This window comes from Filicampus tigris, chromosome 13, assembly GCF_054856515.1.
Source record: "Filicampus tigris isolate MCC_2025a chromosome 13, RoL_Ftig_1.0, whole genome shotgun sequence".
Classification (NCBI taxonomy): Eukaryota; Metazoa; Chordata; class Actinopteri; order Syngnathiformes; family Syngnathidae; genus Filicampus; species Filicampus tigris.
Window position 1 is genome coordinate 21,378,456 of NC_141229.1, and position 27,201 is coordinate 21,405,656.

General features: G+C 42.8%; 1 protein-coding gene and 1 pseudogene across 4 annotated transcripts; one reads left to right on the forward strand and one right to left on the reverse strand.

Moving 5' to 3' along the window:
• The first annotated feature begins 2,249 nt into the window (after positions 1-2,249).
• gpr135 (G protein-coupled receptor 135) lies at positions 2,250-23,827 on the forward strand. 4 transcript variants are annotated; one of them, XM_086049552.1, is made up of 4 exons: positions 2,250-2,373; positions 2,514-2,622; positions 3,625-3,728; positions 22,149-23,826. In XM_086049552.1, the coding sequence occupies exons 3-4, from the start codon at positions 3,682-3,684 to the stop codon at positions 23,488-23,490; spliced, it is 1,389 nt and encodes a 462-aa protein (XP_085905678.1). In that variant the 5' UTR covers positions 2,250-2,373; positions 2,514-2,622; positions 3,625-3,681; the 3' UTR covers positions 23,491-23,826. The 4 variants fall into 4 exon arrangements, with proteins under 4 accessions (XP_085905678.1, XP_085905676.1, XP_085905675.1 ...); XM_086049550.1 differs by lacking the exon at positions 3,625-3,728 and having other exon boundaries at positions 2,300-2,622; positions 22,149-22,360; positions 22,460-23,827; XM_086049551.1 differs by lacking the exon at positions 2,250-2,373 and having other exon boundaries at positions 2,476-2,622.
• On the reverse strand, positions 12,531-13,421 carry LOC147137928 (general transcription factor II-I repeat domain-containing protein 2A-like; annotated as a pseudogene).
• Positions 23,828-27,201: the final 3,374 nt, after the last annotated feature.

The window sequence follows — 27,201 nt, forward strand, 5'->3', positions numbered from 1 at the left end:
GAGGGTCTGAAAATTTCTGGCAGTGAATGAGTTAAAAGGCCAAGGTATCCCTTTGGCCTACATTAAGAAGTTAACACAAGCTAATTTATTCCTTCCTTCAACTTATTTATTGCCGTAACCTAAAACCATATACACCTTTAAATATTTAATATAGTATATTTAACTATATTTTCCAATCAGAGACGACGAAACGAGAACTTTTAACGTGAACCTTTACTTTGAAAACTAAAAGCCTCCGAGAGATACTTTTGCTCATCGAGCTTCCGCTCATCGAGCTTCCCGTGAGCGTCGAGGTAGCCACAAGCCATGCATACCATATTGCTGCATCCATGGCCCCTAAACGGAAGCATATTACCCATGATTCATTGCGGATTTGACCAAAACAGTGGGAAACTGACGACATTCGTTGGAATTCCTGTACCTGGGCTAAAAAGTGTAAATATCCAATTATTACAAAGTTTAGCATATGTATATGTGTAATTCCAATGTTTGAAGATGTTTTAAAGTCACCCTTTTATCAGAATATAAGCAGCTGTGTCTCTTTATCTCGCAGTACAACTCCTAGCTTCAAGAGAAAAAATAAGTGAAGGTGGCCTGGCCTAGATTTTGACTGCCTCAATGGAACCTTGAAAATAAATTGGCTAAAATCATGGACGATTTACAGAGACTCATTCTGGTATTGCATCCCTAACTTTATATATTTTTTAAAAAACTAGGAGGCTTACAGTTTCTTCTTGTTTGTGATTTTGTGATAGAAAAAATAAATTACCAAGTCAATTGTCTGAGTTCCACAAACAAATCGTGTTGTATTGGAAAATGTTATACGTTCACAACTTCTCACCACATGCAACTGCTCTTTGGAATAATGCTGACATATTACACAGAAATAAGTCTTTATTTTTTGATGATTGGTTTGAGAGGAACATATGGTCATTGTCACAACTAATGGATGACAATGGTGTCTTATTGACTTATGATCAATTTAGGCGCAAACATAATTTCAGTCCATCAAGATGTAACTTTCATAAATTTATAAATGCACTTCCACAACAATTTGTCTCTATGACTAGAGAAATGATGAAATATCAACAAATAAACCCCCATTTGCCCCCACCCCTGTTGCAGGGGTTTTCGATCAAGGATAGAAAATGTAATAATAGTTTCATTATATTTCCTGAAAAACAAAACAAAAACTGTATTCATAAGGAATTTGATGAGGCTACAGTAAACAAGTTAAGAACTATGTATTTGAATCTTTCAATACACCCAAAAATTAAGGAAATAAGATAAGATAAGATAAGAATGCCTTTATTGATCCCACAGTGGGATACATTACAATACATTTTAAAAATATGACTAATATTTACCCATCCAAATAATTACTAAGATCACGTTTTAATATTGGGCAAAGTCGGATGATGTTTTAAGACTTATTATGTTAGATGTGGGCACGGTGGTCGACTGGTTAGCACGTCCGCCTCACAGTTCAGAGTTCATGGGTTCAATCCCGGCCCTGGCCTCCCTGTGTGGAGTTTGCATGTTTTCCCCGTGCCTGCGTGGGGTTTCTCCGGGTACTCCGGTTTCCTCCCACATTCCAAAAACATGCTTGGTAAGTTGATTGGACACTCTAAATTGCCCCTAGGTGTGATTGTGAGTGTGGATGTTTGTTTGTCTCTGTGTGCCCTGCGATTGGCTTGCAACCAATTCAGGGTGTCCCCTGCCTACTGCCTGATGACAGCTGGGATAGGCTCCAGTGTGCCTGCGACCCATGTGAGGATAAGCCTTATAGATAATGGATGGATGATTTTAAGACCATAGAGATGTCCAGAAGACGTGTTGTTTTTGGACTGTCTAATTTTGACAAACTGAGTATAGATAAGATTTATGTTGGGAACCTTCTCTTAATTTGAGCAAAGTTTCATATTCACTGTGTAAAATTTGCAAATCAACGACCAAATTTTGCTGTGTTTAAAATATTATTGTCAATGTATTTGGATGATGTTAGTTTTTCTTTGAACCCCAAAGCTATTCAGACCAGAAGATTATGTAAAGACTGTGACTTATACTAAGGAAATAACCATGAACCTTTTTTGTTTTAGTTTGTTTTCATTACTTAATGTTCTAATATGTGTTAAGTAGAATGTACATCCTTGTATTCTATATTGTTTACGTATATTGTAGTTCATATTAATATAAAAAAAATAAAAATAAAAGAGACGGGAAAAAAAGTCTCCGTGTAGTGGCAATAAGACGTTATCGAGAGAGAGAGGAAGAGAGAGAGAGAGAGAGAGACGGCGACTATACACTGGGATTCACAGTAAACAGCAGCCAATGGATCTAAACGGATAACGCTCAATTTTTTGTTGAAAGCAGGTAGGAGCTTCATCTGAAGGACAATACATCGCCGGGAAATGGATCTGTTTATCAACAGTGGCAGAATGGACAATTCACGTTTATTAAGGCCATTTTCATGAAATGGAGTTTCAGCGCATCACTCCTTTTCTTATTTGCAGTCTGCTGTGTTCGCAACACATCCGGAGACGAAGACACGTTGTGCTTGGTCACCACGCCCGAGAGAAAGCGCTTTGCCACGAATGAAATCCATTCATTTGACGTTGGCAGGTAACTAAACGTTGAGCGCAACCCAATAACATGTTTGTCAGGGGGAAAATAGCATATATCATCTGGCAGATCGTGGTAACTAGAATCAAACGAAAATAACATAATTTACTTGCGAGTTTATTGTTCTAGCAATGACGTTACAGTGGTCTTGTCTAGACAGAATATTTTAAGAATATATAGAGCATGCATGCCTTCGCGGCAAAATTAAACTACATCTGGATGTAAACGTGAACTGCGCTAACGAACGATGTATTCGTTTGCCAACATTTTCCCATCTCCATGTGTGACACTGCTTGTTGAAATAGGAATAAAGGTAGGCTTCTGTAAAGTAGTGAATGTGATGTCAAAACAAACATGGAGCAGCAGTCACAGGATAAATGCAACGTTTGCTCCAAGGAATATATATCAGATGCTGAAATAAATAAATTTAAAAAGAGACTTAAAACGTGCATTTTCACCTGCACCTGAACATGTTCCTAGTAATTCAGCTACAACTGTTACAATCAGCTGAACCCCTTGATACTGAAGATAAGAGGTGAGTTTTTTTTTTTAGCTGCGCATGTCCATTTTTATGACTGTGGGATCAATCGCAGCCTTGGTCAATGCTTCCAGGCAACTGCAAAGTGTCCACAAGGAGCCCACGTGACATAGATACTATGGTTAAATTAGTGGAGCACAGTCATTCATTCATTCTTTTATTTATTTCTTGTTCAAAACTTGCTTTAGATGTTTAACATTTGATTAAATTGTATGTCAACAGTAAGCTCAGAATTTGTTTTAATCTAACATCTCAAATCAGAAATTTGCAGTAAGACACTTGAACAAATCAAAGTCAATCACTATCAGACTTTTTTTTATTATTATTTCACTGCATGGTGGATTTTGTGAGGGCATTTCAAAAACTACCAATGGATGAAGAGGATCACCATTGATTTTGCTGAGGATAATGACTGTGACCGCATAAAGGGGTGGGCATTACTGTGCTTTTGATCCTCATCAAAGGAATCAGCCGTCAGCTCTGCCCCGTGGGAAAGCAGTGGCAGTAACAGCACCACTGACATGTCAGTTTGGAGCACCACCAACCAAATGAACACCAATGAATCCAGGTAATTCGTTCCACTGTTAAGCTTTTTTTTTTTTTTGTCATTTCAGCAAATTCCCATCTTTGACTTGAAAGATAGAAGCCACATGGAGTAGGATAAGGCGTAATGAGAATAATATTCATTATTACAGTGTGGCATATTAGTAGTCCTCAAATTGGAAGCCCTCAGTGTGGCTCGTCGCAAACTCTGGACCGCCATTGCTCCAAAGTTCCTCCGGCACACCAAAAGTGGCAAAGAAGGTCCGGAGGTGGCGAACTAGGCCTGGCATATAATATAGCCAGGGGCGGAGCTAGGGAGCTAGGGTGGGCCTGGGTGTGCACAGGCCCACCCAGATTGACAGACTGCCCACCCAGTGAGATTCATGAAAAAACATATACTTTTACATTTTTTTTATGATTATGAAATTATTTTTGAATTTGTGTTTCATTGTGTGTTTTTTTATTGTATTGAATATTAAGAATGGCATTAATTGTGGTTTTCTAAGGAAGATCTGAACTTCATATTATTCAGTTTGTCATTTTATTTGAATATATGTATGAAGTGTCGGGACAGGAGGATTGTGCTCAGTAAGGAAAATATTCAGGCCTACCCTGATTTTTCCAGGCCCACCCATAAGCCACGTTCTGGCTCCGATCCTGACTATAGCTTGGCTATTGAAAAGGTTCGAAGTACAAAGAAAGTGATGTAATGGATGGCGTAGCATGACTTGATTTGCACGTAAGCGAGTTGATTAGAGTAAAGCAGGTACATGATACAGTATATAATATAAAGCAGATTAATCTGGCCTGCCGATTTAATCGGCCAGACAATTAAAATTGATGTCACACCTACTCTTGTTAAGTAATTTCATCACTTTGAGGCTACACGATCGTAGCTGTATCCCTAACTTGGTTTCTTAACATTAATAGTAATTATGTTGTTCTAAAGCCATTTTATCATCTCTCTACACTGGAAAAAAAGAACTACAGTATATGAATTAATTTGAGCATGTACATCAGTTGCACATTGAAGAAACAGACTCCTCGATGTCAAATGGTATTTAATGACAAAGATGAAGGAGCTCTGGAACAATACAACCATATATAAGCTTTGGCCATCAACTGCAATATAACATGTAGATAGCATGAACAATAACTATTAAACTAACGACTTACGTACATGAATGAAGTCAGGAGCTTAACGTCACCGTGTAGAATTGTGCCATAAACATGTCCGGAAACCACAACTACGAAGGACGGCTGCTACTGGAGACAGTAGTCTACATCTAATCCCCCAGTGACCTCTAGTGGCCAGAGGAGTCATCATCCCCCCCCCAGTCCGGAAGGCCATAAACACAAATGGGTAGACGGACTCCGTCCTGGAGCCAACGGCCAGTCTCAGGTTCATAGCGCCTTTGTGGCCTCCGCACACGACACAGCGGAGGGGGAAGGCGGCGACACCGCTGGAGCCACGTCCGCAGTGACAGGATACTCGCAGGAAAAGTGGTCGTGGGCAGGCTCAAATTGGTTGCCGGCACATCCACGACCGGAGCCGGATCGAGGGGCCCATCCGCTGAGAGTCCCGCTGGGGCACTGGCTCATCCAAACGGGCCGGTCCAGGCCCCCACACCCGCGCAGAGGGTGGCGGCAACGAACTTGCCGGACGCTCTCCAGCAGAGGGGGCGGCCGGCGTGAATGTGTGGAGGAAACGGCGGTTGCGCAAAGTCAGACGTCCTGAACCATCAACCTTGACACAATACTGATCGTGGCCCAAGGTCTCTGGACCTGTCCCACTTATGAGAGTTCGGGCCTAGCTGATTTTGGAGTAACACAGTCTCCCCGAGTGCTAGTGGGTGGAGGGGCCTCGAGTGAGCCCTCAGAGACTCAGTGGTCCTGGGTGGGCACTGCGGCCGCATACTTTGTGAAGTGGTCAGTTATCACAAGTATGTTCTTTGTACCATGGCCATCTGGCTCCAAAGAGAGGTAGTCCATGCACACTAACTCCAGTGGCCGGGTGGTTTTTCTGTTGACAATGGGAGCAGTCCTATCTGCCCTCGCCTTGCGTCGAGGCACCTTTCACATGTCCTGACTTTTTCCTCAACATCGGAACACATTCTTGGCCAATAAAACCATCCAAATCCACGGTCCTCTCGTATCCCAAATGACCAACATCATCATGGAGACTGACCAGTGTGATGTCCCTGTACTTCTTTGGGAGAACGAGTCGAAAGGTAGGCTTATCATTGCTCTTGCACTTCCTGTACAAGACTTCATCTTGTAATGTCAGCTGGTCTTGAACTCTGAGCAGTAGCTGGACCTCTCTGGTCTCTTTCTGCTGAAGGCGGTAAGTTAGGCGATTTCCTGCTTGGATGATGTCTATTACTCTGTTGAGTGTTGGATCATTTCTCTGCTCCACTGCCCAATCATGCTGAGACATTCTGGGAAGTGTGGCAGATCCAGGGACCAAGTCAGATTGTACATACTCCAGGGAAATTGCACTAGCATCCATTGCCAGACACTCTACAATAGCAGATGAGTGACCACAATTTTCCTCCATTCTAGAAAGTGTGCCGTCCAGCTGATGTCTCTCACAAACAGCTCTGACAGCCTCTTGAGGGAAAGATTTCTCACTTCCATCTTTCAAAAACTTGGACATAAACTCTCGCACCCGCTCATCCTCAACCACTGCACTATCATCCTCTTCTGCAGGTGCATGGCGACGTCTTGACAGCCCGTCTGCATCTTGATTTCTTTTGCCAGCTCTGTATCTGATGCTGAAATTGAAATTGGACAAATGAGCAAGCCACCTATGACCACAGGCATCGAGTTTGGCAGAGGTCAAAATGTAGGTCAGGGAATTATTGTCAGTCAGCACACTGAACTCCACTCCAGGGAGGTAATCCGCAAATTTATCAGTGATTGCCCACTTGCGACTGAGGAACTCAAGCTTGTGAGTGGGGTACCTGCGTTCACAGTTGGACAAGCCTCGACTGGCATATGCTATGACTTTCAGTTGACCATCTTGCTCCTGGTACAGAGCAGCTCCTAGCCCATGTAAACTGGCATCTGTGTGGAGTATGTAGGGCTTTTTCTCGTCGGCGAATCCCAACACAGGTGCAGATGTCAATCGTTCAATGAGTGTTTTAAATGCCTCCTCACGGGAGGGTGTCCATTTATCATTAAAAGGCATCTTCAATTCAGCATTGGAAAATGGCTTTTTACCCTTGTCATGTTTCCTTTTCTTTGCAAAGACATATCCAGCTGTTAAATTGTTTAAAGTAGTCCTTAACAAATCTCCGATAGTATCCTGTGAAACCGAGGAATGACTTCAATTTGGAGATGTTGTTCGGGCGGGGCCATGTTGCTAGTGCAGCAATGTTTTGGGGGTCAGTCTCTACACCATGTTCTGAAACTATGTGCCCCAGGTACCTCACAGACGTCCTGAAGAAATGGCATTTCTCTGGAGACAATTTGAGGCCAAACTCTCTCAATCGGTTCAGCACTTTGAACAGCCTTTCCTCATGTTGTTCTAGGGTATTGGAAAAAACAATGAGGTCATCCAGGAACACCAGCACTTCCTTTTGATTTAGCGAGCCCATACATTTTCTATGACTCGCTGGAAAGTGCTTGGAGCGTTTGTTACCTCTTGAGGTATCCTATTGAATTCCCAAAAACCCATCGGCGTGAGTGTCCACTGATAGTGTAGTGGTACACACGCCTGAGTTGTGTGCGGGCAGCGTGGGATCGATTCCCGCTCAGTGACAGTGTCTATGTGTGCCCTGTGACTGGCTGGCGACCAGTTCGGGGTGTAGTCTGCCTTCGCCCATTGACGGCTGGGATAGGCTCCAGCAACTCCCCACGACCCTGTATAGGATAAGCGGTTTGGAAGATGATGATGCCATCGGCGTGATAAAGGCAGTCTTATGTTTGTCCTCTTCTTCCCTCTCTACCTGATAATAGCCTGACTTTAAGTCCATGACAGAAAACCATTTTGCTCCTGTCAGGGATGCAAATGCCTCTTCAATGTGTGTCAAAGCATACGCATCTTTGATTGTCTGGTTGTTCAATTTCCTGTAGTCCACACAAAAGCGAATTTGTCCATTTTTCTTTTTCACCACAACAATCGGTGAAGTAAACGGACTCTCTGACTCCCTTATGATGTTTGCATCATACAGCTCTTTTAGATGGAGACGAACTCCCTCATAATCAGAAGGATGGATAGGCCTTGCCCTTTGTTTGAAAGGCGAATCTTGTGCTTCGCTGCAGTAGTGTGTCCATAATCAAGGTCTCCCTTTGCAAAGACCTCAGGGATTGAATTCAACTTCATGGTATTTCTGTCTTTCCATTCCTGTGACAAAGGGGAGTCGGCAAACTCGAAGTGGATTAACTTTTCAGGATCCACTTGACCAGCTGTGAAACAATGTGCAGAAGTGCTGTCCTGGCTTGAGTCTTGAGGTTCCACTTTAAGGCTGCTGGTTGAGTTTAATGAGGTGATGGAAAATGGTACTGAGAGTTCTGCCAGTGTTCGGTGAGCTGTAATTTTAATGTCATGAGCAGACTCATTCTTAAGAAGAATGGGGATTTTAAAGGAGGACTGACATGGACTTGCCATGACATAGCTACAGAATGTTAAGCTACCTGGTAGACTCGAATCGGTGGGGGGCTCGACTAGAAGAGGTGTGCCCTGAATGGAGGGGACACATCCTGCACGTCCATTGACAGCCATTTTCTTTCCAGCTGGAATGATTATTGTGTGTTTGGACTGCAGCTTCACTCTACCTACATGACCAATTTGTTGTGTCTTGTTTAAGTAGATGCTCTGCAAATGTCTGACTACTGAGGCATATTCACAGTCTGGGGAAATTTCAGTTTTTTCATTAAAGCCCTCATACAGGATATCAAGGGTATTTGTGCCAACAAAAAACTGGAACGTCTACAGCTGCTCCAAGATCAGGAACAACGAGTGCTAGTGTTGTGACCACTTTGCGCTCCCCTATAAAGTGTTTTGGAAATTCTATGTCAACTTCAGTACAGCCAAGATAAGGAACACATTGGCCTGCTGCTCCTTCTATGTGTAAGTGATCCTCTATGGCACATATGTCAAAGTCAAGGCCCGTGGGATGATATTGCTTTATTATTAGATCCGGCCCGCAGTAAGCCGATGTGGGTAGCAGAAGTGATCAGGTCCTTCGCGCCTGTTGATGACGTCACGCTTTAAAATATATTGTAGCGTCTTCCAAGAACACGGACGTAGTTTAATTATCACATTTTATTAGTCCAACCGGCTACTGTGGGCCGCAGCCAATACAGTTCGACAACCGTTCAGTCATGCTCTCCTCTTCGTCCTCCGCTACTGTCGCTCCCATGCCCTCCCATCAAGCGAGCCACACGATGCATTCATTAATCTTGGAAACAGCACAACTTGGCAAGACACACATTTGACCACAACACAGATAACAGAATTCGTTACACTATTTCTGTAACATATTTCTTTGCATCTATGTTTGCCACCCCCTGGCTGTTGTTATAACGAACATTACTGCTACTTTTGCGAGGATCGTCCTTCGGTCGTCTACATGCCGACTGAAGACTTCATCTCATTTCGTGGCTTTCAGAATCGGATTGTGGTGAAAAGTTATTCGAAGTAAAACACACTTTATTAAGAAATACTTCATGTTGGAAATCTCACGTTTTATTATTAGTAATTATTGGCATTTGATATTTTCATTGAGTTTCGATGAAGTACTGAGATGTCCCAAACTGTGAGCAGGCAGCGACATTACTTAGCCAAACTGCCTGTAACACATCTGAGCACAAAGTGCCTCCTGGTATAGAATGCAATGGAAACTTAGGCTGGGTCTATTTTCACGTTCATGAAGAAGCGCCACAAATCCTTTGTTTGTTCCCACCATACACGGAGCACCATCAGTACACACTGAGAGAAGTTTATCCATAGGTAGGTAACTGAGTTTCTTTATTGAAAAAGTAATGCGTTCGAGTATTATTTACCATCAAAAGTAACTGCGTTATAGTAACGCAGTATTAGGAACGCGTTACTGCCCAACACTGCTCGCGAGCCATAGCTTCCTGACCCCTGGTTTATACTATTCAATTTTCCAGCCTTGTCTTTAAGTACTGGCACTAACAGTACAGATACCATGAACAAGGAGACCAGTGAAGCACATGAACAGCAGTGGATTGAGTCTGTAGCAGGCATATTTGAGATGTTCTGCACTAATGCTTTAGAATGTTAGTATATTAATAGCATCATTGATATCTGATACCCTAACTATCACATTTCCTGTGAGACGAATATAGTTATAATCAATAAGGATTTTATTGCTTTTTACACAATTAAAGAGATTCTAATAATGTTCCTGCCATACCTCAACTATTTTCTAGGGCTGCTAACACCCTCTAATTCTGCAGGCAGTGGAGTCTTGTTGTTATTCATGACCTTGACCTCTTTTTAGAAATCAGTGACATTTCTATTTTGAAGCTTTTTAGCAAGTGAGTCTGCTCTCATTAAATTTTAATTTTTCTTAATAAAACAGAGTGCATTTTCAAATCTAGCATTTGTGAGCTTCTTATTATCTGGTAGCGCACCCTGTCTGGGTCTGCCTGCGATTGACCAGAGTCTAAAGGCCTCTCTAGCAGCAGCATGTTTCTCACAAACTCATTCCACCCAGACCTGACATTGTGTACCTTGTATTTTTATTCATAAAAAGGTTCAGTGGAAGCATTAAGACAGTTCACAATATCATCATACATAGCACAGAGCTTATCAGCATGATGTGCAACCTTAGAGCTCACATCTGAGCACATTAAGGCCTCCCTCGGCAATACAACATCATTAAGTAAACTGTCAGTCAACAAAGAGTATTCAGCCACAGCCTCTTTCCTTAATTTGCCCAATCCAATTTACTTAATGAAGCAGCCTTTCTATTGTTGAAGAGCTGGGGAATACTCTCAATATTTCGCTCAACAGCAAATGGAATATGATCAGAGGTGCAGGTCCATAGCATATCTCTATACTTCTCAGTGAATCATGGGCATCAGCGGTGGTCAGAATATGGTCTAACCAGGATGTCGTGTGACATGCTTCACTAACATAGGTAAAACTTTTTTCAGGCAAAAAGGCTGCACTTGATATGGTGAGTTTATAGTCATCACAGAATTGCTGAAGGTGTTGAGCAAATAAAGATTTATCTGATATGTCTGCATTAAAATCACCCAAGACTATTGTTGGGCATCGTTTGAATTTGAACAATTCTTATTCCGATTCCAGTTCTTTGATTCGATTCCGGTTCCTAACGATTCTCGATTTCGATTCTTAAAAAAGATAAAAAGAGTTGTTTTCTGGGCAAATCACATCAACTTCTCTGTTCTTCAGTTTATTGAACTTTTTACTATTTGTGAACTTTACCATGGATTATTCAAAGGGCTGTTTTTAACCAGTATATTTATTTTAATACACGTTTTGTATTCTTATCATTTAGTATTATTTTTCACAAGAGCTTTATTTTTTAGAAGTTCAAGACAATACAATAATGCAGCTGTTACTTAAAGCATGCTACTGAACACCAATTGATTGGCTAACCTTGTCTTGCTTTAGAAAGAAAATATATATGACAAAATATATATGACAAACACAACACCTCATTTTAAGGGCAAGCAAGGAAAGTCTATCTAACCTAAGCAGTCTATGTAACCTTATGATGTATCTGTATGTAGGGGAGGCAAGGCTCAGTGGTAGAGAGGTCGTCTCCCAACCCAGAGTTTGTGGGTTCGATCCCCGGGCATTGTGACCATGTCGAAGTATCCTTGAGCAAGATACTGAACCCCCAGTTGCTCCTGATGCTGCGTCATCAGTAGGTAGATGAGGTACAGTGTGAAGCGCTTTGAGTGCCCAAGGTAGAAAAGCGCTGTATAAGTGACAGCCCATTTACCATTTACCATGTATGTACAGTATTTATGTATATGCTGCAGCTGCGTATGCTATAAGCGTCGGACAAACGTTCTCACATTTCCGCCACTTCATTGCATTCATCATTGATTGCAAAACGTCACGTCTCAACTTTGCGGCATTTCAGTTGCCAGTTTTTCAATCAAGTAATTACAAAGAGTGTTGGCATCCACATTGAGATCAAACTTGGTTGCAAATACACTCACCATCTTTGTTTTGACAGCCAGTATATTGCTTCCAGTCCCCGTCCCAGTTATTCCGGATTTCTTCCTCTCTTGCCTTGCTGGAGTTTTAGGTATGCACAATGTAGGATGACGTCGGACAGAGCTCTCGGACACTTGCTTCCTTCCTTCACTACAAAGTTCCACGCTTGGGGCTGTGTGTCTCCCGCTACTGGGTCCACTGGCTCGGCTCGTTGTTTGCCAGTGATCGCGCCAAGCACTGCTGTCACCTGCCCATTACCTCCAATGGGGATTCATACATATCAAACATAAACATAAAAAAAGGCTTTGCAGTGTTATTACTTACATGAACATTTAGTGGGAACAGTGTTGTTGATCACCTCTTTTTGCAAGTCCGGTGTCAGTTTCGTTGTGGCAATTCTTAGAACAGATCTGAGGTGTTCATCACTCAAATGGGGTCTGTGGGGTGCTTTGTTGGTGTTCATCACACTAAAAGTCTGTTCACACACATACGTAGAGCCAAACAACACCAGCATCCTCTGTGCCATCTTCTGGATGATTGGGAATTTGGCTACACTTAATGAATAAAACTCATCTAGTTTAACAGAGTTGAACTTCTTCTTCATGACAGTGTCACATTGTAGATCAATCAGTTCCAACTGCAACTCTGCTGGCACGGTTACAGGATCTTGTGTGAAAGGACATGAAACCAGCTGGAGTGACTTGCCATTTTTTCTAAAATCAGAGAAGCGACGGCAGAATTCTTCATGCAGGTCATCCAGTAATTGTACTGTGCTGTCCTGTACTTTTTCGGGGAAATGAGTGAATGACTTGCCATTTGCTTTGAGAATAAGGCGATCTTGGTTTTGAAGGCTCTGATGTTTGTGTACATATCATGCACAAACTGGTCTTTCCCTTGTAGCTTCATATTCAGCTTGTTCATGTATGTCAGTATGTCCACAGCAAAAGCTAAATCGCAAAGCCGATCTGTGTCACTCAGTTCAAGAAAATCGTCATCTTTCTCAAGTAGCTCCAAAAATGAGATAATCTCTTGTTTGAGCTCCCACACTCGTTGACACACTTTCCCCAAACTTAACCAGCGGACACTAGAGTGGTAAAGAAAGTCCTGGTGATCGGCGTCAGTTTCTACAAGAAACGTAATAAACTGACGATGCTGAAGTCCCCTCGCTCAAATAAAATGTACGAGTTTTACAACTGGCTTCACTACGTGGTCAAGCTGCAGTACAGATTTACACAGGGCTTCCTGGTGGATTATGCAGTGTAAGAAAATTACTTCCTGCTCAGGGTTGTCCTCTTTCACCCGGTCCTGGATTCTTTTGAGCAATCCGACGTTTTTTCCAGTCAGATTTGGCGATCCATCTGTGGTAACGTTGATGAGCGATCTCCAAGGTAGCTTGTGCCTTTCCATAGCTGCCGACACGCTGTTATACAAGTCCTCTCCCCTCGTTGTCCCCTTCAGAGATTCCATGGCCAAAAACTCCTCCGTTATCTCAAACTTGTCATCAATCCCTCTGATAAAAATTAAAAGCTGAGCAGTGTCCTTTGTCATTACTTTCGTCCAGTGCCAGAGAATAGAATGTAAATGACTCGGCTCGAGGCGGCACGGTGGTCGACTGGTTAGCACGTCCGCCTCACAGTTCAGAGGTCGTGGGTTCGATCCCGGCTCCGGCCTCCCTGTGTGGAGTTTGCATGTTCTCTCCGTGTCTGCGTGGGTTTTCTCCGGGTACTACGGTTTCCTCCCACATTCCAAAAACATGCATGGTAAGTTGATTGGACTCTCTAAATTGCCCCTAGGTGTGATTGTGAGTGCGGATGTTTGTCTCTGTGTGCCCTGCGATTAGCTGGCAACCAATTCAGGGTGCCCGAAGACAGCTGGGATGGGCTCCAGCACGCCCCGTGACCCTTGTGAGGATAAGCGGTATCGATAATGGATGGATGGATGACTCGGCTCGTTTGTTTAGCTTCCTCGCTAAATCTTCGTCAATTAGCTCAACACGGCGAGTCACTGTCCTGCGCGATAAGCTCATTTTTTCCAAATTTGTTCTTGCTCTCAGGACACAAAATAGCTGCTGTCTCCACCATGCATTCTTTGAGAAAGTCTCCTTCTGAGAAAGGCTTACTGGTCTTTGCTAATTTGAATGCCAGTAAATAACTTGCCTTCGTGCTTGATGCCATCCAGGCATGTCGCGTAAAGGTGTTTTGCTGAGCCTGCAAATTAGCAGCCAATCTCTGTACTGGTTGTTAGCACAATTAGCATGCTTGGTTGAAAAGTTGATGTTGTATTCCTTAAAAACCGCAACGGTTTCTTGACGAACAAGACATACAGCCTTTGACCGGACTTTGACCGAAAAGTATTTAGCTGTCCATTCCTTATTAAACAATCATCACTCACTGTCGATTTTTCTTTTCTTCTTCCCACTCATTGCTGCCGATGGGTGCTGAACAGAAGCATATTAATAACAGGGATCAGCCCAAGTCAACGTATGACTGCGCCTAATGCGTCACCTGGTGGTGTGCCACTGGGCATTACAGGTCAAATGAATGTTGTCACAATTATGATATTTGATTTGAGCAATTCTGTACCTATCGTTGGCGGGCCGGATGAAAAAGGCAAACGGGCCGTATGTGGCCAGCAGGCCATAGTTTGCCCACCCCTGCTCTAGATGGATGGGTTTATATTTGCCAATATGTTAGCCATATGTTTATCAGACGGTAATTGCATTACATATTTATGGTCATCACACACAAACAGCTAAATGTCCTTACACATACTGTAAGCAGTCAGATAATCAATAGTAAGGGAAGAAAGAAAACTATTTGTGTTTTGTGTAACAAACACGCCAACAGGCCTTCACATAACTGCACGCATACAGCTTTGTCTGGTGGAATAGAATGTGGCTTTGAGGGACATCTGACAGGGGTAGAAGAACCTTGTGACCAAGGATGTCTCCAGCCCAGACGACCTGGTCCTTGAAGTGATGAGTCATAGATGGAGAAGATCAGAACCAACATTTTTGATTAGACTTATCTGACAGGACAACACTATATATGCGAGGGTTGCATCTTCGACAGCACCCTTTTCTCACTTCACCTTAACGGGTGTAAGTAAGTGTAAGTGTATTTCAGAGATTGAAAAAAATAGACGGGCAAATTCAATCAACTTGTGTAAGTTTTGATTTACATTGGATGTCTTCTTGAAAGATTAAACGAACATGCATTGGAAAGTAGTTTTTTTTTTTGTGAACTAATAATTGAGCTTGCATCCCAAGTGAGTGACCTGCTGAAATTTCCAACAGTTCATAGTGGTTTTGAGGTGGTCAATGTCAGTGTTTATTCGCTGCATTCTTCAGAGGAGTACCGATATGTCCAGGTGATTAAATGAGACAGGAGGTAATTCATCCAGGAAATGCGAGACAAATCTTGGTATAACTTCTCCGCACTTGCAGGCATAATTTAACATTGAAAATGTCCTTCTTTTGGCCCCTGTGCGTTATCCAGCGCTTGCTGTGTGGAAGAAGCTCTGACAAGACCGCCTTTGCGGATTCAATTAGTTCGGAGCTCAAGCTGCTGGTCACAAGCTAAATAATATTGTGGCCCAATGTTCTCATTTTAATCACCTTAAAATTCAGCAATTCATCTTCAACTATAATTTTCCCATCTTGAGTTCGGTAGACTTCCAGTTTAACTTGGAAAAATTCATGAGAAAGCGCTCCTGCGGCCATCTTGGAATCAAATATTAAACCGTTCAAATGTGTCCTTGCACATCCCAGGCCAGTAGATTATAGCGCGAGCATGTCGCTCCATTACAGAGGCAGGTGCACAATGTCAAAGCGCCATAGAAGGGTATGTTGCTTGAGCCTGAACAAATGGGAGTTAGTTACTTCATCCAGCGTACGGTCACCAAAGATCTTCACCAGGGGTTTATGGTTAGACAGCACAACAAGGTTATCACATCCTTGCGTGAATTAACACATCTGCTCCATGCCCCATGCCACGGCCAGGTCCTCACCGTTGATGGTAGCGTAGCGCTGTTCCGCAGAGGACAGGAAACGAGAGCCGATGAGGGTGATCCTCCAACCCCCCAGGCAACAATTTGGCACCCCTGAGTCACAACCACAATGTTTTTGGATCAGAAAGAAGCCAATACCGCGCCTGGACCAGTCCGGCCGGAGGCAGGTACGCTTCCGCATGTCGTAAATCTCCACACCCTCAGCCCCAATAATGGAGTGTTTGGATGTCTGAAAAGCCTCCTCCAGTTCGGAAGATAACTTGCAGTGTGGGATGAGGAAAGGGTCCATCGTGTCATGGTGCCACCTGGTTGACAAGACCAAACCAGCTTCCAATACCCGTCGTGGACACCAGGGTGGGAAAGTCTCTTATTGCATCCAAGTACTTTGGGAGCGGTTCAATGGTGGTGTCTGAGACCCCAAAACCAGCAAAGTCGACGCACATTTCCGCAAATTGAAACTTGTCAGCATTCAATACAATCCCTGACCGGCCGACACACGTGAGAAAGTCAATGGTACTCAACCAGTGCTGTTCAACGTCGGTGTCGTAGTGGATAGTGTCATTGACGCAACATTCTCTGCGCTCAAAGTCAGAGAGGACAGCATCAAAACGTTGGTTGTATCCATCCCCAGACGACAGAAAACCTTGTGGTGCCCTGGTGTAACACCGGAGACCGAATGGTGTGATAAACGTGGTCAGACGACGATCTGATTCACGAAGGGGCACACTGTGGTAGCCAGTGGCAGGCGTCTGTGACAGTTTTCCAGGTGTCTTTCGGGATACGATGTGGAATGGGGGTTCGGTGGCGAAAGTGTCACGCTGGCAGAACTTGTTGAGAGGGGAGAAGTCCACTGTCCTACGGGGGTGAGCCGTCATGCTTCCGAGTGACGACCATGCGATGACGCCAAGTTATCGGTTCGCCATAAGGCACACGTTTGATGACACTAAGGGCTGTCAGGTCATCATAGACTCGCTGCTGCCAGTGGAGAGGCATGGTGGCAGCGGTGTGGCATGCTCTCGGTGTGGCCGCCAGGTCCACGTGTAGCTCAATGGGTGGCCCATCCATGCATGGTAACGCTCAATGAGGACAGGTGTTGAACGTGGACGAGGCGTGTCTTTCAAGAAGCCAGACCTTCATCCGATCATTATTCCTCGGTGTGCAAGGGAACGGCAACTCCGCTGGGCGTGGTGGAGGGACAGTACGCTGGGGACACGAGCACTGAACGTTGTGGGGACCACGCGGGCCTCCCCAGCCGCCGTTAACGGACCGCATAGCATTGAAGGATAGGCGCCACTGGGGCCCACCCCACAGGTACTTGACAAGAAGTTGCAAGGTAATAGCCCGAGGTTAAGGAGCGACTCATAGGAGTGGTACATGGCTCGGACTGAGCTGCTCACATACATCATAGAGCAGCAGGATGTCGCCGCCACACCGCAACTGGGAACCGTCGAAGAATGCCCCTCCAATGGCAATGGGGGAATGGTTGGCAGCGGACAAGCTGAGACTGACTGGGTTCATGTCATCATGCGGGAATCCACGGGCGAGGAATTGCACTAGAGACTAAAGGTCAGATTGCACGCCAGTGTCCGCAACGGTGGACACTTTTGCAGCCTTGACTGGGCCCTGGTCCTTGCTTTCGCCGCCCTGGTCAAATGGCCCATCAATCGAGACTGTGATGGACACTCATGGGTGGTCTCGTAGCTTGGCATGTCTCCACTCGCGCTTAGAAAAGATGTGATGCTCGAACACAGAGCCTCACTAAGTTTGCATTGAATGCTATAGGGCGTAAGAGGCGACAGCAGCCATCGTCCGCAAGTCACCAGGCCGCTGTGCATTTGGAGCCGATCTCTCTGATTTCATCGATTCAATCCGGGGCTTGTCCAAAAAACAAATTTAGGGTTGTATTTTCAATTTTCATTTTTGAAACAAAAAATAGGATAATCATTTCAACGCCCCTTTTAAAAATAAACTACAAAATATGTGGAGTTTTCTGGAAAGGGCTCGAATTTTTATATTTCCAGTTTCAATGTTAAATTTTCAAGTTTGACGCTTTTCAGCCGTTGGTTCGTGCTGCAGGAAGCACAGGAAGGGAAAAAGGAGCCAAGATGGCAACGTGAGCAGTTGTGTTTTTAGGAGCTGCGTACCAAGTTTCACATAAACCTTGTGGAACAATGATACATCGTTTGTTTTATGTTAAAAAGTATTAAGTGCTTTTTTTTTTGCTAGACTGCACAAACAGTGACTCGTCTTCAACACAGTTCTTTTTTTATAGTGCGTTACCTCGAAGTGGTGAAACAGGCTAAGCTAACGACACTGTTGGCTACATCAACAATATGGAACCAAAGTCTTGTTCTGAGAATACTCTCATTGATAAACACAACCAACCTGTTCTACCTGTTGTGGACACTGACTTTCCTCCCTTGCCTGTTTCGCCGTCAAAGCCACCTGCTTCGAAGAAAAGTAAGCAGCCCCGCACAACAGAAGGAGAAAATTGTGCAACAAATATCCATGATGTTTAACACCAGATTTGATGCTATGGAGATAAATGGGAAGAAAATGGCAAAGGACACTACTTTAAAAATAGAGGACCTCAAGAAAACAGCTGTGCCTGTGCTGAAATACGAGATGGAAAAGTAAAAGTGAAACATGTAGAGGGCCAGGTTGCACTGGCAGAGAAGAAAGTGACTATGATGGAGAAGCGGCTGTCTGAACTTGAAAACTACTCACGGCGTTGGAATTTACAACTCTATAGAGCACCGGAGAACAAAAATCAAAACGTCCGTGAAGAGGTGATACTGATCTTCCACACGGTTCTACCCAGAGAAAAAGATACATTCCTTAATGTCATCAACACTGTCCATCGATTGGGACAACTTAAAAATGACGAATCCAGACCTCGAGGGATCATTCTCCAATTCACGTCGCGACTCTACCGAGATGCTGTGTGGAAAGCTGAAAAAAAATCGTCTTTTTGGACTGAACTGATTCTTACTTCTTAGGATATCCTTGCTGACTTCTACTAACGGGTGGTTGTATTGAGCTTTCATTTATTTCGACAAAATGTTAATTAACTGATTTTTGGTGAATATTTTTGTCAATTTATCACATAAACAAACGAAAAATTTGTGGACTGTCCCTAACTCGTGAGTATCGAACGTCAAGCCAACTTTTTCTCGCTGAGATGCACCCCAGTTGTAATAAAATAGTAGAAATGTCCGCATGCGAGAGATTTAGGCCATTTCTCTTATCAAATATCCATAGGGTTCTAGGGACACCATCTCGCTCAGACTTCAAATTCGTGCCACACCGAATTTACTTCTGTTAGCGCTGCCTTTACACACAGGCTAAAGCACTGCTTCCGGGTAAACGACCTCTGGTCACTTTGTAATCAAGATTTTAAAATATCCCTGCAATTTCGCATTTAGGATTAACATACTTTGGATTCTTCGCGTTTATCTGAGAATATAAAAAAATACAACAGAAAAACGATACAGAACCCAATTTAATGCCTATATTTTTATGCAAAATTACATGTTTGGAATATCCCACAGGTGAACAGGCTAAATGGGAGCTGGTGGGGCCGTGATTGGCTATAAAATGAGCAGAGATGGGTATTCCGACCTGGATGCACGTCCATTTTGTGGATGGACGGACAGAGGGCAAGATTTTTTTTTCAAAAAGGACAGACTAAGCAAGGACGGAATTGGGTTTTTTCTCCGTCCTTGTAATTGTCCCTAATCGTGTCAAGTACCGACTGACGTGTTGTGTTGGATACTTTTAAAAAGCAAGAGCACTGCTCTCGTGCCACAGAGCCGCCTTTATTAAATGCTTGCATAACACTGGAGTCCTTTTTTTTCTTTTTCATTTGCAGCAACGTTTTACTCATGAGCATAGTCTGCCCTCTAGTGGCTCAACACATGTAATACGATGGATTAACGCCACAAGATTGATGAGGAAAAAAGGTAGATAGCAATTTTGTTTTGTTAACTGTTCAATTTTATACATACCTTATCCCTTTGCATGCGAACTATGTCCTTGTCTGCGACTATGGGACATAGCTAGAGCATAACAATCTCTCTAATCGATCATTCATGTTACCACAGTACCAGAGCTGGGCACTTGACCCTTTTTTGCCGGTCCGGCCGCAACCCCCCCGACCTTATTCATAAACATTGTCGGCTCCCGCTGCGTTCCGCCCCTCCAAAAAAAAGTGTCCATGATTGATGCCGCTGCGGGAGGGATGCTAACGTTAGAAGCTTTTTAAGGATCATTAGCTGGCTAATTTACTATTCGAACCAGCTGTGGACACGCTTCAAAATGGGCCACTAGTACTTTACTTCTTACCCAACTGCGTGTGCTTACTTCCATTGCGAGCCCTGGGGTTCGTTTTGTCGTATTGTATAATTATTTGGGTCCAACAGACGGCCAGAAGTCGCATTCAACAAGTTATTTATTTTCCTCACTTCCCTTCATTCACGGCCTTCAAAATAAAAGCATACCAGCAAACCACTATACACGGCAGGTTTGCTACAGCGTATTTCCGGAAGTAGAAGACGCCAGAAGAAGTGCATGAACTCCACCTTGATGTGGCAGCGTCATACTTGAGTGCTGCGTGCAGCTTAATATACTCCCGGACACATGTTGTTTTGGAACAGTTAAGTTCCAAGTCGGGGGGCGTCGCTCCAAAAAAATAACAATTGATATCATACCTGCTACAACCATAAAGGGTCCGAGATGACTAGACTATGCATTTAATTTTATTGCCAAACTAGTTTTCTTTTGCGGTAGCAACGAGCTGCGTGCTGCATCCTCTCTCTCCTCTCTGTGTGGGAAACTGTATGTCATCGCAACATGTGACATAATGGACCGATCAGAGTAGCAACAATTCTTGATGGGTGCGTGGCATGTGTTGCAGACCTGTCGCCAACAGCGCAATGCGTCGGTCACGTGAATCAATGTGGCAGTTGTCGCTCGCGCCGACGCAGAAGTAGAAAGAAGCCTAAAAAGAAGCCTTTCACTGAGTAGGCTGAGATGAAATTAGGTCGCCTCGCGACCACGTCAAACGCGTGAGGGCCGACTAGTGATTAGTGGGCCGGACTAAAATCCATTTCCAGCCATGCTTAGTCCAGCCATTTTTTAAAAATTTGTCATATATATACATATATGCTAAATCACATTTTGTTTCGGTTTCTCGGTTCAGTATATTTTCGGTACAAAAAAAACGATTTTTAAAAATATATATGTTTATTTTGAAAAGATGACAAGTAAACGGTATATTCTTTAGAAAAAATAAAAGTGAACTATTCAGGTGATATTCTAAGAAATTACCCCAGAATAAAAAATACACTAACAATAAAGATCTCTTAATTTTGTAATTTATTAAGACACTGAAATCTTTAAACACTCAGCAGCAACAGCCTATGACTATGACACATCTAAGTATTCAAGCTAAAGACAAGTTGTTATTACAGTACTGTACATATATACACTTTTTTGGCATTAAAATCTTTGAATGTTCAGCAGCATATTGTAATGAATTGGCTTATCTGTGTTGTGGTCGGATTTGTGTTTTGCTGAGTTGTGATGTTTACGAGGTTCATGAATGCATCGTACGGCTAGTGAGAGGAGCAGTGGAGAACAAAGGGGAGAGCTCTTGTACTTTGTTTTTGGCTAAAGTGACTGCTTGCTTCCTCGTCTAAGAAACATTCAAAGTTGGATGATGTTATTTTAAGAGTTATTATGTTAGATGTGCTACCCACAGCATAGCCACCGATCTCATGTAGAAATGTCGGCACACAACTTTCGGACTTGAACATGTACCTTTCCCCATCGGCGATTTTAACAGGACAGCCAGAATGTTCCCAAACAGGAGACCCGCAGTGTATGGGGGGACCTTCGAGCTGGCTTGTTCGCGGATTCGTTTGCTCCTCTTTAGTGCCGCCGCCCTCCTCTTCCGCATGCAACAGTCAATAGCGCCCATGCGTAAGCTCGCGCTAATAAGTGGACCGAACCGAACACAAGTGGACCGAACTGAACATGCCATACTGAAACTTATTAATACACCCATGTGTATCGTTACACCCCTAATATATATATATATATATATATATATATATATATATATATATATATATATATATATATATATATATATATATATATATATACAAATATGGAATAGTTAATGTGTATAATATATTCCAGTCATAACATGTTATACATTTCTTTCATACATGCACATGACTTATCGTATTTCTTCTTTTTTAGGGTTGTTTATTCAGTTACCACCCTAGTGAGCACCACCCCAGAGGCAACAGTGACAACCAGTGAAAATCTAACTTCGTTCAGAGTCCAAGGAAGCCATGGCACACCGACACCATTAGTACTGAGTGCTACGGAGGCAAACACAGTCCTGAAGGGAATTTTGGTGGCAGCTCAGGCCCTAGTTCTCCTCTCCATCTTCCTCCTCTCCAGTCTTGGTAATTTTGCAGTCCTAATTGTCATCATCAAACACAGACAGCTCCGGACAGTTACCAATGCATTCATCATGTCTCTGTCGCTGTCCGACTTCCTCACAGCCATCCTATGCCTGCCGTTCTCCTTTGTCATGCTCTTCAGTAAGGATGGTGTCTGGATGTTTGGGGAACGCTTCTGCGTGGCTAATGGGTTTTTCAACACCTGCTTTGGTATCATCTCTACCCTGACAATGACTTTAATTTCGTTTGACAGGTACTACGCCATCGTCAGACAGCCACGTGCTAAAATTGGGCGACAGAAAGCCACTAAGTTGTTGATAGCTGTGTGGTTAACTGCAATTGTTTTCTCTCTTCCATGGTATGTTTTAATGCCACAGTCAACACAAATCCATAAGCAAGGTTTCTACCACTGTATGTATGTTTTTCATTCTGGGACCTCGCGTCTGGGGACAGCATATAGCATTTCTCTTATCACTGTGTGTTTTTTACTGCCCTTTGCCCTGATGTGTTTCTGCCATTACAACATCTGCAAAACTGTTCGTCTCTCTGAAATACGAGTCAGGCCAGTGACCACATACGCTTATTTGCTACGATTCTACAGTGAGATGCGCACAGCCACCACAGTTCTCATTATGATTGTTTTAATCATTTTTTGTTGGGGTCCATATTGTTTAATGGGGTTAATCATCGCATTAGGTGACTACACCTTCACCCCTGTGATGGACACACTTGCCATCTGGCTTGCTTGGACAAATGGAGCCATCAACCCCCTGATCTATGCATTGAGAAACCCCAATATATCAATGTTACTGGGACGGAGTAGAGAAGAAGGCTATCGGACCAGATATATAGCGGCATACTTGTCTAACCACACCCAGAACCGAGAGATTCGACTTAATCAAGTGGAGAGGATAAGGGACCGCTATGTAAGTCGAGTGGGAGTTAATAATAACAGCAGACTGTCAAGTTCAAGTCCAGGAAAAGGAGCAGGGGGAGAAGGTGCAATGTGGGCCTGTAAAAACCCTGCAGTGTTTTTCTGCAGAGATACCCAGTCAAAACACAACACAACCACTACAACACTCCCCAATTTTGTCAGTGTACCGGTGATGACGACAGCTGACACCAGCCTGTGATAGTTAAAAACAAAAGGGGCCATTTTATTTATATTTGTTCGTGTTTGTTCTTTTAAATTAAGTTTTTTTAAATTGTGTGTGTTTTTTTAAACATTTTGTATTTTAAATCCTCCTATTGAACCACAACTGTTCAGCAATGAGACATTTTTGTAACATTATAAGCTATATGATTTAATCTTCCAGATTTTTTCTATTAATTTCTGAAAAGCATATTCAATTCAGTGTCTCAATACGAAATGTTAAAGTGAAGTCAACCCAAACATCTTTTTTCCCAGAATATGTTCTATGCAGGCCCACTAGTCTAAACACGGCATTCTGATTAATATTGCGTTTGTGGAATATGAGAAATCCACCCGTTTTTAGCTTGCTCATGGGGCGGCCATTTTGTCACTTCTATGGACTGAAGTTGACATCAAAGTTGCTCGGTGCTCAGATAACAACGAATCATGGCGCTGCTTAAAAACAGGTGAGGCGTGATTGGTCGTTATCTGAGCCCTGAGAAACTTCGATGTCATCTTCTGTCGACAGAAGTGACAAAATGGCCGCCCCCTGAGATGGCTAAAAGTGGGTGTATTTTGCTGCTTAACTTCTATTCCACAAACGCAATATTAATCCGAATGCCGAATTTCAACTAGTGGGCCTGTATAGAACATATCCTGGAAAAAAATATGTATGGGTTGACTTCCACTTTAAGGTAACATGAAAATGCATCTCACTGATAAACACTCGTCATTCTTACATGCTTTGCATATGTCATTATTACATGACATTTTTGCCTGTTCTGCCTACACCAACATACACTTGGAAACGTTCATGATTTGGCAGTCACCAGAACGAGGCACAGCAAGGTTTCATATGAACTGAGATCTTACAACTCAACTCAAGCTCACCTGAGCTATAGAAAATTGTAAAAAGATAACTTAGAAACAATGTTCTGTATATAAATACATATTGAACGCAATACACAATAAATAGTAATCATTAATAAAGATGACAAACATTCTTGATAAAAGAAATATACTGTACCTTTTTCAAAACATGAAAGCAGTCGGTGACATCAAAACCTTTCTGCAGAAAGAAACTGGGATAAGGCTCCAGCACGCCCGCAACCCTCGTGAGGGTAAACAGTTCGGATAATGCAGGGATGGAAACAGGAATAGAAGAGATAGTAAGTAGGAGCTGCTGCATCAAGCTGCTGCTTGAACATCTGCAAGTGACTTTCAAAATTGTAAAATTACATGAAATTACAACATTTCATTGTTATTCTTATAAAATTGTCCCATTTAGAGTTGGTAATGGGGCACTGCAACTCACGTTTACAAAACCTTCCTCGCCAAACTAATATTGTATTGCAATATTTGCATTGTGAGTACTGTAGCCTGGATGATTTCTTTTTGGGATGCTTCGTTGCTGGACACCACTCCACATCAAAACTTTGATCAGTCCTTGACCTTTAAACAGTTATGTGTCAGAGACAGTGTAAGTTTTGTAATTGAATAATTGATTGATTTATATGTTTTCTGTTTGACTGTTGTTGTTACCTGTCTTTTAATGTGCTGTATTTCATTGCATTATAATTTCATTGAAGCTTGAATATATGTGAAAAATTTTTTTTTTCAATAACTTATTTTGGGCAAACCATAGTAAAAGATTAAGGTGCAGATGTGATATTTAAAAAAAATCCATGACTTTTACTTAAATGCATAATCAAGTGTTAATCAAATTATAACAAGTCTTAAAAAACAGGTGTGTCTATACAATACAATACAATTTTATTTGGATAGCGCATGTCACAACAGCTATAGCTGTAACACAGCACTTTACATACACAGAACAAAATAGCCATAATACAACAAGTGGAATCAATAAATTAACATAAAACACTATATACAATAGACACCGGAAAAGAGACAAAATTTCTGGTCTCAGGTCGGATTAAAAGCCAGAGAATAGAAATGTGCCTTCAAACGGGTTTTAAAAGTGGACAGCCCAATTTGGACCTGGGCAGCCTAAGTCAGACCTGGGCATAGTACGGCCCGGGGGGACAGCATCTGGTCCACCCGCAGTCTCGGACCGGCCCTCACAGTGACCATGGACCTAAAGTATATATTTACTGTATTTTGAAAGCTGTGCTTTTATTTTATGTGCAGACGTAGGGACACTAGTACAAGAAAGGTAGCGAGCAACATCTACAACATGTGTCTGCTGTGTTGCCAAGTTAGTATTGTTTTCGCTTTATTTTGCGACTATTCCCACCCCTCTTGCAACAATTTTTTCCCAAAAAAGAGAAAAGCAAAAATTACAACAGTTAGCAACATTCTTATTTCCTTCCTGGGGAGGCAAATGGCCTACTGTACTGTACGCAAATCTCTACGGTTTCAAATAATGTATGTGTTGGGTGTATTTGTCATCATTGAATCATTACACATCACTGTCAATAATATATTTCCCACTTATCTCTATATTTGGGAGTCCTGACTAGGAACAGCTCCAATGTTTTGGTGGTTGGTGCATAAAATTGATAGAATCTTTAAGGTGTAAAAATGTCAATTTTAATGACCGCTTATAATAATTTTGTTTAAAATGGGTACTTCCCACATATAACAAAACATACCATATCTTTAGTGAAATAAGAAAATATGCTTTTACTAAATACTAGTGAGGGTCCCTGATAGTGTAGTGGTACACGCGCCTGAGTTGTGCGCGGGCAGCGTGGGATCAATTCCTGCTCAGTGACGGCTTCTGTGTGTGCCCTGCGACTGGCTGGCGACCAGTTCGGGGTGTAGTCTGCCTTCGCCCGTTGACGGCTGGGATAGGCTCCAGCGCCTCCCCGCGACCCTGTATAGGATAAGCGGTTTGGAAGATGACACAAATAAATACTGGTGTTGTTCCGATACCGATTCCAATACCCAGCCGTGCGGCATCGGCCAATCCGATACTGTACCGATACCAGACTTTAGAAAAAAAAAAATAAATAAAAAATAAAAAGATATATATGAGCATGTTTTTCTTGTAATTCTAAAGAATTGCACACTCACTTGGATGTAAAACCACTGCTATCATGGCTTGGTCGGACTTAAAACCCTTTGTGAAACAGGAAAAAAATAAGAACTAAATTACACGAGGCATCTTTGAGAGGGATTGTTTCGAATTACAAAAGCTATAGGACATTATTATAAAAGTTTGTTTTGAGTATTAGTGACCCATCGCAACAACTTCCGCTCCCAAATCCACTTTCAAAACCAAAAACAAGCAGTTGAAAAAACCAACAAGTTCAACTCCAAAATCCAAAATTGAGCAGGGATTGTTGTTGCGGTCCATTCCCCTTGTTCATGCTCGCTGCCGCCGTCGCAAACTCTTGGTGCTTGTTCACATGTTTCGTCCTCAAATGTTTTATCAGATTTGACATATTGAACTGGCCACTGTTCCACCGCTAATTTTGCACTTAGCTGTTGTACTCGCTGGAGTTTCTATGTTGAAGCACAGTAATTCCATATCGCCGCCGGCATTATTTCTCCTGTACCTCACTGTTTGTTTTTCTCTCAACATGAAAAAGCAGCCCCGCCATTGGTTAAGAGCGTCCGCTCTGGGCCAATAGCGACGGCTAATACTGAACAGTCACCACACACCAGTGTCGTGAATGAGCAAGATACAAGGCGCTGCATTCAATGTAAATTGAGCAGGGTTTGTTGTTGCGGTCATTTTTTTCAA

Bases quoted from the DNA above. Each gene is read 5' to 3' on its own strand.
- gpr135 (XM_086049549.1), top strand. From the start codon at position 2,471: ATGAAATGGAGTTTCAGCGCATCACTCCTTTTCTTATTTGCAGTCTGC. The intron at 2,623-22,148 runs GTAACTAAACGT...CTTCTTTTTTAG, and splicing joins CATTCATTTGACGTTGGCAG to GGTTGTTTATTCAGTTACCA.